This window comes from Stegostoma tigrinum, chromosome 35 (genome assembly GCF_030684315.1).
Source record: "Stegostoma tigrinum isolate sSteTig4 chromosome 35, sSteTig4.hap1, whole genome shotgun sequence".
NCBI classification, from domain to species: domain Eukaryota; kingdom Metazoa; phylum Chordata; class Chondrichthyes; order Orectolobiformes; family Stegostomatidae; genus Stegostoma; species Stegostoma tigrinum.
The window spans coordinates 1223337-1236550 of NC_081388.1; the positions used below are offsets into that span (position 1 = coordinate 1223337).

A 13214-nucleotide genomic window follows, 5' to 3' on the forward strand; every position below is an offset into this window, starting at 1 on the left:
AAGTTAGGAGCACAGAAGAGATTAAAAGATGTGGTTACAAATCAGGGAGGTATTTTAGAATGAGAAAGTAATTAAGCTGCTTGGGACTTCAATGGTTTTTTTGAAATTCCCTAAAAATAATTGTTCTTAGTCATCATGCATGGATCAGTGCTTCCACCTGACAGCAGACTCTTAACTAATATTTCATTGATGGAGTACTGGACTGTACAGAATGTGTCAGAGTACTTGCTACAAAGCTGTCTTGTTGCAGCTGGGAGGTGGGAAAATAATGCAGTAAATGATCCACAGTTAAAGTCAAGAATCTGACTGCCTGCAAAACTCGCTCTATTGAACAATAATGTTGCAAAAAGACAGACAGATCACACTGCTGGGAAGTACATTTTTTTTACTGATGTTTACATTGGAAAGAGTTTAAAAATACAATCGTTTTGGGTGCCCATAACGCTAAATTAATTGGTTCACTTGTACGTCCCTGGTCTAAAATGATTAAGTCTTTAAAATGTCAAATCAAATCATGCCCGTGTAGGATCCTTTTTCAGATAATTTTCCTGCTCCTGTATTACACCAAATGCAACCTTCTCTCTGCAAAGCTTTGTCCTTTGTTCTGAGGAATATGTTCAAGCAGGAGTGAGAGGATAAAGAGTTTGAAATCTGCTCATTTCAGCAATCACTGCAAAACCAAAAATATTTGTGGCTAGCTTAAAGCAGTTAATTTGTCAAAAACAATTTTTTAAATCAGTGTTTATCGATTATATTTAGGCAGTAGCTTGAAAGCTGCAGCTTAGTTTGGGCAGATGGAATTTATCCTGCTATGCACTGGCCATTTAGAGGGGAAATGTCCCTTATCATGTCAAGCTATCCATTTCTTTCTCAAAGGGCTTCGCCATTCTAATGTGAAAGACTAGTGTGCAACTCATCAAGTAATTATGTCACAAATATTTGGGGGTTTTACAGTGTTTTGCTCTATTTTAAAAAAAACAATGAAAAAATAAACATCAGAATTAAAATTGTCTTTTGGTGTAAAAACATTACAATAAAATGTCAGAAAATCATTTGTACATATTTTAAGCTGGAATCTTTCTGCTGCTCTCCCTCTCTACCCCATGGAATAACGGCTTTCAGTCTGATTTAGATGCGTGAAAACAGGTAGAAGGAGAGTCAAACATGTTTCATGAAGTTATAAAAGTTATTTGGCATACCTTGAGCCACAGAGAGGGCAGAATTTACAACACACAGACATATTCAACTGAGAGTAAGAGCCATTCAATTGGAGGGATACGAGAGACTTGCCAAGAACTTTTTTTGAAACTTGTCAAGAATATGACAGCTAACCTTATCCTGTTCTCAGCTAAAGTCTGACATGGAGTTAAATTCCAGCAACTGACTGCCTGGGGATTTTGAGAAAAGGAATCAGCCATTCTCAGTGGGGAACATTGAGTAAACTCTAATTCTGGGTTTTGCGGCTCAGTGGTTAAGTCCCTACCTCTGATCTGGAAGACCTGGCTTCAAGTCTCACTGTTCTAGGGATGGATCAATCTACATCTTAATAGGGTTGATTAAAAACACCTAAACTCCAATTCTTCCAATAATGCTTGTGAATCTTTTCACCATATCCCACCCTCCTCAATAGGTACGACTCCCAGGGAGCCCAACATCCTGTAGCCTCATGCCGGAATCATTATATGTCCACTTGGGTGAGTCTGCTTGTGAGAGAATGAGAGTGTGCACACACATGCATGGGAGAGAGACTGTGAAGGTATTGGTGTATCCATGCATGCGTGCGAATGTATGTGTGTGAATGTGTGCAAATGTGATTGTCTGTGTATGCGATTAAGTGTCAGTGAAACTAACCATTGATTGTCTGTAGAGCAGTCAATTAATTGCAAACGTGATCATCTTTCTTCACCAAACAGACACATACATATACCCAATAAGGGGTGCTGGATAGAAATAAGGGGGAGGGGTTCCATTTTTTTCTTCCATGTGCCAACAAACCCTCACACACCTCTCCAAATCCACTATGACCCTTGGGACACTGACAATAGTTGCAGCATTTCCCCACTACCCCTCAGCTACAATGAATCAAAACCGAATGCTTTCTAACATACAGCTCTGCTACTCAGCGGTTAATTACAATCCTGACTGAAAGATGATCACTCCAGCAGGATGTTTTGGAAGCGAGCACACACAGTGACCAGGTGCCACATAAGAGCAAGTCTATCTTTGCTAATGATTTCAACTCAAAATGTCCAAAGGGAAAAATATAACGCAATAAATGTTTACATAAAACACGGAAACACACAATTCTGACTTTTAGATTCAATGTGCAAACATTCCCAAGAAGTAAAAACAGACCCAATATCTTTCCTTAATCTTAGTTTAGCAAAATGGATTAGCAGCTGGAACTGAGCTCTGCTCACAGAGGGGGCTTTATTGTTTTAATACCTCATTTTATTCTTGAGCAATGTCATAATGTAGAGGGAAGTTAAACGTGGAGAGGCTTCAAGTGTTGCCAAATACCTGAGCTCAAAGTCAGCCTCCTCCCACCATTGGTGTCACTTTGGGACGTTTTCCTTTTCTTGCTGGCCTCAAATGAGGAATGGGGTGGGGGAGGCAGCGGTGAATAGAGGATGCCTTTAGAAAATCATTAATAACAACTGAAATAGTGTCATCCTGGAATCAAAACATTCACTCGGTTTCACTTTCCAGAGATATTGCTAGACTTACTGAGTTTCTCCAGCATTCTCTGCCTTTGTTTTAGATTTTCAGCATCTGCTGTATTTTGCTTTTATTTGAAGAGAAGATAAGATACAAGGAAACACAGAGGTCTACTGCAATTCAATCTCTTTCCTTGCTGAACTAAGCCTAAAGACTCTGATGAGTTTTATATCTCACAGGCTGAGGTATCAGGGAGAATTAAACTCTGCACACACATGAAACCAAGGAGTGGAAAACATGTGGGGTCTGTATTACAAAGGAAGAATCTGTACAGCCAATGTCAGAACAAGCTCTTCTCAAAGTCCTGAGATCTTCACAACATGATGTAATAAAATACAATGGGATAGAATCCACTCACACATTCACTGTACTACTCACATGAAACAAAATAAATAGAAATGATCAATTATAGCTTTTTAAGTTTTTTTAAATAAAACATTATTCATGCAAGAGCCACATAATAAGCAATTTCCTACCATTCAAGTTTGTTTACATCCATGTGTAACAGCTTCACTTTATTCAGCTAGTGCTGAACACAACTGGTTGTCACTCTCGGTGGCTACAGTGATCAGGCTCCACTACAACATATTACATTGGGAATGCGTTCATCCTCTCCCCAGCGTCAAATCGTCAGCGACTGTTAATTATTGCCAAGAGTAAACATCAGGGTAATTGCTGGTCAGTAAAGTAGGCATTAAATCTGGAGATTAGTGGTGAGAGAAACCTTGTGTAAGTGGGCAACATCATGACAACTGCTGTCTTGAGTGAAGCAGAACAATCTGAATGATGTCAAGGCATAATCAATTGAGACAGAGAGAAAGCGCAAACGACAGAGAGAAAGATGAGAGAGGGTTGAGGGGCTTGGCAAGAAGGATGATGAAGTGGGGTTTGGAGTAAAAACGGGAAAGTAGTGAATAGATGTAAATCAACGCATTTGAGGAGAGAGACAGCATTCTGGTCACCAAGTGCAGCAGTAAGCTGCGCTAATCCAATGTCACTCGCCAGCACCCTGGTGATACCCTGGACAATATGGACAGCACTGTGCATGTTCATTTTACCCCTCCCAACATCAAAGCTGCAGCACTTATCTAATCCATCTATCAAAAAGTAGCAAGGCTGGGCAACTGCAAGAAAATAGAAACTTCATTGTCCCAAATCTAGGATCCAATCAACTCGATAGTCAGCCTGATCACTCTGGCACTATATCGTGACATTCCAACATGGAGTCTAACAAACACAGTTTCAATAATACAGAAAGGAAAAATTCTTACTTATACCCGGTATTTTACAAATGAATATTTCTACTGCCTGACATGTAAAATGAGATTGGCCTATACCATAAAAACCTACTAAAACACCCTGCTGTGATCTCACTACTAGCAATAAGAGAAATACTGGACTTTTCCCAACATAACACAAACCATTATAAGTCCTAAAAACTATCATGCAATTGATATACTGTGAATATCTATATCCTATTTCTCCGGCCAATCTATTCTATGTAATGATCACTTTGGCTGTATCTGTGTGATATGCATGCAATGTATAAGCCAATGGTGTGGACTTTGCAGTCAGAAGTTAACTGCAGAGATTATAATAAAAAATTTATTCTAAATTAAAGCATAAAAAAATAAAAATGCAATAAAACTGCATTTTTTTTGTTTTTGAGGACATCCAACCAACCAAAAGATTGAACAACTTTGATTGATTCATTTCTTATTATTGTTGCCTGGGCTTTGTACTGGGGCCCCCAGATGCGGGCTGCACACCAAGTCCACTGGCATGTGTTTGGGAGGAGTGGAGAAACTGGCTCCGAGAACTACACACACATTAAATCAAGGCACTATGTGTGCATGCATGTGTGTGTTTGTCTGAGACAGGGTATATGCTCACACAGTTAAATAAAGGCAAATGTCTACTAACAAGTTGTGCAGTCAACAACTGTTCACACAGATGTGCACTCCAGTAGAAAGGGGCCTAAAAAAAATTAACTTGTGGAAAGCTAAGTCAAACTGGGAAGAAATGAGTCCCGCACTGTTCTGATTTCACATTACACTGCTCAGTGGTTTTTAAGATTGTTGGACTAAACGCATATCAGAACCTGTTTTTTGAATTCAGGGGTGAATTCTCAACAAAGTAGCCCAATACCTCTCTCCTTATTCCCTGTCTTTGCTGCCTTTCCCCACCCCTCAATTACAGTCCATTCCAATCTATGTTGTCTTCTGGTGGGCAAAATAGTGTTTTTGAATAAGGACCAAACAGCCCAAGGATAGTGTTAATTTAGACAGCTTCATCACCTAAGTCAGAGGTAAGTTGAATACCTCCACTTCATCCCACAGACTACTGAACAAAGGGAAACAAAATGAGGGCATTCAACACCTGAGTTCTATTCTGCCATTTAATTGAGACTTTGACTGACGTACAACTTAGTTCAGTTTTTGCTCCATATCCCTCACTTCACAAAACTCCTTTGATTTCAGTGCTGAAAGTTCCAATGACCTTCAGTGTTCAGTCTTTTGCAGGAAGACTTCCAAATTTCTACTACCCATTATGATTTGGTTCTAATGGACAAAATGTCTAAATTCTGCAGTGACCCAGTTTCACTCCCTCATAGTAGACTTGATGTAAACATTGTGGTTGCAATATCCACCAGAATCATGAACATGCACATTTGTCTTCACCAATTTGAAAGGCAGCAGTGGTAGGGTTCGCAGTCTCTGCAAAACACATTCGTTACTGAAGATTCCAAATTAAAGTGAAACATTAGCAGACTGCTTCACCTGAGAACCAGTCCTCCACTCTCAAACACCTCTCCAATGCTGTCACCATTACATGAGGCCAGCATAAGAGGTTAGCAGTCAGAAACAAATTGTAAGTATTATCTTCTTAGCCTGTGAAGTTGCACTGCAGTGCATAAACATGCATCTGCACAGTAACTATACAAGTGCATTGCGTACATATATGTGCACTAATGCACAAAGTACTTTTTCAAATCGACGTCAAAAGCTTTGCAGCATCTGTGACAGTAAACTTCTCTGATTTTCTAGTTGGTCATAGTTCCCGTTATATATGAATAGCAGAGAACACCAGTCAAATAACCAATGTTATATGATGCAGATTTACCCATACAATCATTTACAGAAGGTAGCCTGCTATTTTAAAGCATTGTAACTCCCAATAAGATCAAAGCTTCTATTCAGTAATTATTTTCTCTTTGGTTTTTCTTTTAAATGGCTTATCTTATTAGGCCTAAATTATAAACTCCTTTAAGTTGCCCTGCAAATGTTTCATAGATCATTTATTGCAAAACACCTTGAGCAACAGGAGCTTTCTTCAGGATTAATGCAGAATGAAATAGTGGCTTACTGTCTGCAGACTTTAGGTGCTGGAAATATTCACTGTCATCTATTCACGAAGGAGGATTTGAAGCAGGAAAATAAACAACGATACTGAAGAAGGGGATGGAAGGGTGGCTGAAGTATAGTCCATCGGCAAATGACTTGCCCTCACTCTTATGCATTTGAGCTGACATCCCTTTTTATCAAACAAATCTTACCAATGTATTATAGCTGTGGATTTATGGAGCAAAAGTGGTGTGGGGTGGGTGGGGGAAGCTGAATTTTTGAAAACAGACTTTTAGTTCAAGACTGCCCTGTGCAAGTTCGTGTGAAGAGAAGACAGAAATGTCAATAAAATTTATATTGCCACTATATTTCATTTTGTTACCCTCTTCAATACATTTTTCTCTGCTCTCGGACCTTCCCACGTACCCGTACTTTCTCACATCCCTTTTCCCTTATATTTCAAACTGCAGCACTTTATAACTATTACAGCTTAAAGGAAAACACAGACTGCATAACCTTGGTGTGATTCCAACTGAACCTTTACTTGAGCAATCCAACACTATAACCATGTTCTCACACAGAGGCTTAACTACTGCAGCAGTTGCTAAATGTTTATCCTTTTACATTGGACCTACAGATCAGCTGGTCCAAAAGGTTGTGTCTCCACTCTACAGTTCACGTCCTTTCTCTGTTTCAACAGGCAGGATTCAATAAACAAGTATGAATGTTAACCTTATGCTCACTGAAACATTTAAAGGCTTCAAGTTTCTAAAAAAACTTGAATCACAACACAATTCAGAGCACAAAACTGGCGGCAGGAATTCACTATTTGAACCTTCTAGTCTGCTCCACTGATCAATAAGGTCATGATCTCAACTCCCTTTCCCGTCTACCCCACATAACCTAGCTTGCCTTGTCAATCAAATTGCACACCCCAAATCATGGAGGGGGGAGCTCTGTGTACCAGTAGTCCAACACTGTTACACAGGTCATTTGTTACAACTCAGGCGTACATCAGGGCACTTATGCAAATTCTGACTGAATTCTCAATTCAGAGTGAGGAAAAAAAATTAAGAAGAGCAAACTGTGTGGGTAAAGCACATCAGAGGGTTTGTAAAGAGAGCGATGCAAGTTGCTAACAGGTGTCATGTGAAGTTCCTATATTCCAGAAGACTAATGCAGAAGTAGTGAATTGGTTGGACATGCTAGCAATGGGAGCTGCATCGGCAATGCATTTCGCTTTGTGCTTGGTCACATCACATGATTTCTGCTTCTGGCCTTCCAAAATGCATCATATCTCAAATGTCCAATTTATACTCGATCTGCCACTTCTCTGTCCAACTGATCCATATCCTGCTGTATCCTTAGATAATCTTCTTCACTATCCATAATTCCATCAATTTTGGTGTCACCAGAAAACATACTATTCAGACCACCTACATTTTCATATACATTACAAAAAGCAGAGATCCCAGCACTGATCCTTGTAGGACACCAATGCACACAGACCCCCTTCCACAACTATCCTGTCTAGCCAATCGCTTAAGGTATTCTGACCATAATCAATCTCAGTTCTTAACATCCAGTTTCCACACCAATATATTTGCTGTATATCTGCAACCACCAAATGGACTTCATTGTTTGGTGAACTCCACACATTGTATCTGAAAGTTGACCCAAGAACCATTTCTTATGCAAGTGCAAAGAACAAAAAACAGCACAACAGGAAAATGCAGCTATCACAGAATCCCTACTGTGCGGAAGCAGGCCATTCAGCCCATTAAATCCATGCTGACCCTCTGAAGAGCAGCCTACTCAGACCGACACTTCCCCACCCCCACTCTATCCCTTTCACCCTGAATTTATCATGGCTAATTCAACTAGGCTGTACATCCCTGGACACAAGGGGCAACTTAGCATGGTCAAACCACCATCTTTGGACTGTGGGAGAAAACCAGATCATCCAAAGGAAATCCACACAAATACCGGGAGAATGTGCAAAATCCACACAGACTGGAATGGAACCTGAGTCCCTGGTGCTGTGAGGCAGTAGTGCTAGCCACTGAGCCACTGTGCCACCCCTTAACCATGCTTAAATTTATCTCTCACTCTTATCTGCTCACAGGAATAAATTGATTTTGGTAAAAGCATTTGTAGGGTCTCTTCTTCATCCTACTTTGCAACATAACCCATACGGGTAATCTAGAGAGAGGATAAACAAACATGCTGTTTGTGTAGCCCACAGAGTAGTGACTTCCAATAGATACCATCATCACAAAGTCACCCTCACCACTCTTCACATTTGAACAACCCATTTAAATTCATGTCCTGTTCTCTCTGTTATTTACTACTTTCCTTCAGCCCTCTTTCTATGGCCTAACCAAATCCACAGTCCCAACAAACACTAACTCCCTCCCATCAATAAATTAAATACACAGGTTCTTGCTCCTTCCAAATTACAGTCAGGATGAAATTGAAGTTTGACTTTTCAGCTTCCCCAAATCTAGGTACGGTGAAGGGAGGGGGCTGGGTGTTGAAAGAGGAATTACATGTTCCAGTTATAAGGCACCAGGGTAAGCATTGTTCCAAGGTTATAGTCTTTAATTTTATTCTCTTAAAATAAATGTTCATTAAAGAAAAAATATCATATTATTTGGTGAAGCAACTATTTGCTCAAATGCAGACTAAAGATTGGACCTGAAAATCCCACAAAAGTGTGCCGGGGACTGAATATTAATACAGTGTGGCTCTGTTCACACTGAACCAGTGTACAATAGAGATTGATTCAGAACTAATAATGCTGGTTCAATTTAATTAATAGAAACATTCTATAGCACTGCACTGGGAATACTAGCCCAGCACAAATGTGACTGAGAAATCTTGGGTGCTCAGGCCAGCTCCATGATTTAATCCTGATGCGTCAAGGCCATTTTGGGAGAAGATAAAGTCAGAGCGAAATAATAAAAAAAACCCAACTGACATGATTTTACGTAAATCCTCAAAGTCACAATTTGCAATTTGGACAATTTCAATGTTAAAGATTGAGATAAATGATTTAATTGGTTTGATATTGCAACCAACTGACACTAGTGCACAATCAGTACTTCAGTATCATAACTTGATTTCAATGTGCCAGAATGGCCCAAGGAACAGGCAATTTAATGCCAGAAAATCGAAGTCTAAGTCTCAAAACACAATAGCAATACTAGCTGAATTCAACTGCGTAGTTTGCTTAATTCTCCCTGCATTAGAGCTCAAAGGAACAGACCAATCCCAGATACAAACTGTGGGAGATAAGCACAAACCCTTATTTGCCATATGCCAACCTTGTGTTTCAGCTTGTTTCAAAACTGACTGAAGAAAATTAAAAATGAGATGACAGCTCATTAACCTGCAAGGGTTTCCAACTGAACCAGGCAGCAACTAGAAGGCTGCTGACAGGGCCTGGTCTGACAGCTTTGTAAAGCTTTTTATTGACAGCTGAAACTTTTCAAACAGCAAATCATCACCTAAGCTGGTGTCAAAAACAAAGACAGAAGATGCCGGCCTTCAGCCCACCAAGACTCACTGTCACATGCCTTTCTAAATGAAAAACCTTTTGTCTCTATGTGGTCCATATCCATCTATTCCCTGCCTATTCAGATATTTGTCAGATGTCTCTTAAGCGTTGCTATTGTAACTGCCTCCATCATCACCTCTGGCAACGCATTCCAGGCACTTAACATCCCATGTAAAAAAGCCTGCCTCTCCCATCTCCTTGAAACTTACCCCCTTTTAACTTAAAACTATGCCCCCTAGAAACTGACACTTCTTCCCTGGGAAAGAGGCTCCAACTATGCATTCCCAGCATGTCTCTCATAGTTTTCCAAACTTCCATTAGGTTGTTCCTCATCCTTCAACATTCAAGTGAGCACAAGCCAAGTTTGTTCAACCTCTCCTCATAACTAATACTCTCCAAACCAGACAACATCCCATTTCTGTACTCTCTCCAATGCCCCCCACACCCTTCATGTAGAGTGGCAGCCAGAACAGTACACAATATTCCAAATGTTGCCTAACTAAAAAGTTCTATACAACTGTAATAGTTAGGAACAAAAGGAAACTGAAATAATCAGCTGCACCGCATCCTAGCAGTGAATATATTAGAGGCAAGTGCAGAGAAATCAAAAGAGGTTTGTCAGGATTCACAATCATTACCCCATTTGCTCCCAGGTTTAAAAAACAAATCATCCATTAAGCTTGACAATGGGTTGCATTTAGCAACCATGAGGAAAACCAGTGGCAACTTGGTCACTGGCATAATACCCAAATTACACCGGCACCCGTACGTACAGCATTAATTATGCAGAGTTTGAAAAAAATATATAAATTGCCAGCACACATGCGATTTGAGACTGCAGCAGCACTGACAGTTTACCCAATCTCTTCAGTTGCCCATGGATGCTGTTTGTGAGATGTTTGATAGTCTGACATTTATCACCCAGTATTGGCGAACCCCAGTATTGCCATTGGCGTGCATCATCTCACACTGCACCAAAACAAACAAGAAAAAAATACAAGCAAAATGGTTTGGTATATTCTGCCAGACTTTCACTGCGAACAGCAATTCTGCAAGCCTCTCAGATATGAACCCTTGTCATTGTTTGAAATAAAATTAAGCAGCAGTTTCTCATGCGTTTGAAACACACTAAACTATCATAATAACAGGTGCCTGCACACTAATACATTGAGAGTTCACATCAGCTACACTTTCAACTTTCAGATTTAATAAATTAGGTAAAATCCTTTGCTTTCCTTGATCACAGTGCATAACCCGGTAATATTTAAACACTATATAAAGTTGCAATTCCTCTGCAGCGTGCAATGACCATGTATTCTGTGAGGAGAGATTAAAGGGGAAGGGCAGAAATTAACGGCAGCATGTCAGCTTTTCACAGTAGCAATGAGACAAAACCTCAGTTCAAGATGTGGCACGTGACACCTTTCCTTATTTGCTCTTCAAAGCACAACAGCCCACACTCCTCAGTCAATTGAAAAGATCACAACATTAGACAGAAAGACCATAGATAGGCTAAGTACAATTCATTGGTCTCAGGAGCCTTGACTTGATGGCATGGGTGTTGGCGGTGACTTGCCGATTCCAATCCCCTCTCCTGTCCCCTGCATGTCCATTTGCTGCTCTGCTGGCTACCTGGAGAAGATGGGGAGGTGCTGCTGGCTGAGGATGCTGCTTGTTCGTGGGGATTCAGTCTTTGCCATGACTTCTTTAAACCACGAAGCCACGTCCACTTCTAATGTCTCATAACGTTTAATGAAATTGTGTTCCTGCAGTGACAGAAGAGAAGGTTGTTCAAGTCAATAATAGAATACAAAAAAGCATAAACTTCTTCACTCATGCATGCGTCCATCCTAGATAACACCCCAGGAAATCTTCCACTGCATTTCTAGTCTTTCAAGGGAATGAAACTACATCTGTGATCTTGCACCCGTGCAGCCTGAACACTGAAGTCAAGAACACTGTTTGCCTTAAGCTCTGATCTGATCGTAGTGACATCTCGCAAGATTTGTTTTTAATATCCTACCATTTAAGGCTCATTTTCTTTCTCGATTACTACCTTAAAAATGTTTAATGGTACATAGCATGGTAGGAATAGAAGTCATGAGGAGGATGCAAAGAGGCTGTAAAAAGATATAGACAGGTTAAGAGTGTTAACAGATGGCAGATAACATGTGAACCTTTGGGCCTATTAACTTTGGTAGGAAGAAGAGGAAAGCAAGGAACTTTAAACACTGATGTTCACAGAGGCTTTCGTGTACTCACACACGGACAACAATAAGCCAACATACAGGTTCATCGAGGAATAAGAAACATACGGCATGCTGGGAATTGAGATACAAGCATAATAAAGTCTTGCAATTTATGCAAGGATTTTGTTGAGACGACACTTGAGTAAGTATTGATCTCTATATTTAGGGTAGGATATACTTGCATTTGTGGTAAAACAGTTAAGATTTACTGGATTAGCTCCTGAGTTGAGAGAGCTGACCTATGTTGAAAGACTTAGTAAATTGAGACTATAGCCTCTGGAGTTTAGAATAATGAAAGGCAATCTCATTAAAACATCCGTGATTCGAAGGGGCTTGACAGGATCGTTATTAAGAGGTTGTTTTCACTTGCTGGAGAAACTTGGAATACAGGACACACAGTCTCAAGATAAGAGGCCAATCATTTAGAGTAGACATAACGGAAAATTTCTTCAGACTTGATATCATTGGAATTCTCGGTCCCCAAGGGCTGTGGGGACTCTTACACAAGGACATTTATGGCTGAGATAGAGAAATATTTGGATTGGATTTTCCAAGTATGACCTGAATGGAATTTGGGCTCCACTCCACACCTCAGGTAATGACTTGGAGTTTGCTGCCCACAACGGTGGTGGAAGCAGAGGTGATTAATGATTTCAAAGGAAATTGGATAGGCATTTGAAAGAAATAAATTTACAGGGTTATGGATCCAGAATGAAGGGATTCAACTGCATGAATTATACTACAGAGAGCTGATATACACTCAATAAATTGAATGGCTTCATGTGCCATGTGCATGATAACTCAAAGATAAGAGCTCCATTTCCTGCTCTCCACTCCTCTTGCAAAATTCCCTATTTAAAGAACTTTGATCAACTTCAAATTAAGCTTTCAGAACTTCCCAGAGCTTCCCCAGGGTCACTGGTGACCAATCAGGTCCTCACATTTCAGTAAGTTCTCGATGTAAAATTTCTTTCTCATATCATAGAAATTACAGTACAGAAGGAGGCTTTTTGACTCATCGTGTCTGTACCAGCTCCCTAAAAAGCTACCTGGCTACACCCATTCTCCAGTCCTATAATAATAATCTTCATTATCCACTTTATACACTTTATTGAAGGGGATACAATTTCAAAGTCTACCTTGAAAACACAGCATGTTTATAATTTAACATAGAACATAGAACAGTACAGCACAGAACAGGCCCTTCAGCCCACAATGTTGTGCCGACCATTGATCCTCATGTATGCACCCTCAAATTTCTGTGACCATATACGTGTCCAGCAGTCTCTTAAATGACCCCAATGACCTTGCTTCCACAACTGCTGCTGGCAACGCATTCCATGC

The 13214-nt window shown here is 40.2% G+C and overlaps 1 protein-coding gene across 2 annotated transcripts in view; it reads right to left on the reverse strand.

The window, feature by feature from the left end:
- Window positions 1-375: 375 nt before the first annotated feature.
- Window positions 376-13214, reverse strand: part of map2k7 (mitogen-activated protein kinase kinase 7) — a 110506-nt gene continuing 97667 nt past the window's right edge. For both annotated transcript variants that reach the window (XM_048522050.2, XM_048522049.2), the window contains one exon: window positions 376-11387. In XM_048522050.2, coding sequence (XP_048378007.1) covers window positions 11250-11387 — 138 coding nt within the window. In that variant the 3' untranslated portion in view covers window positions 376-11249. The remainder of the gene's footprint in view (window positions 11388-13214) is intronic.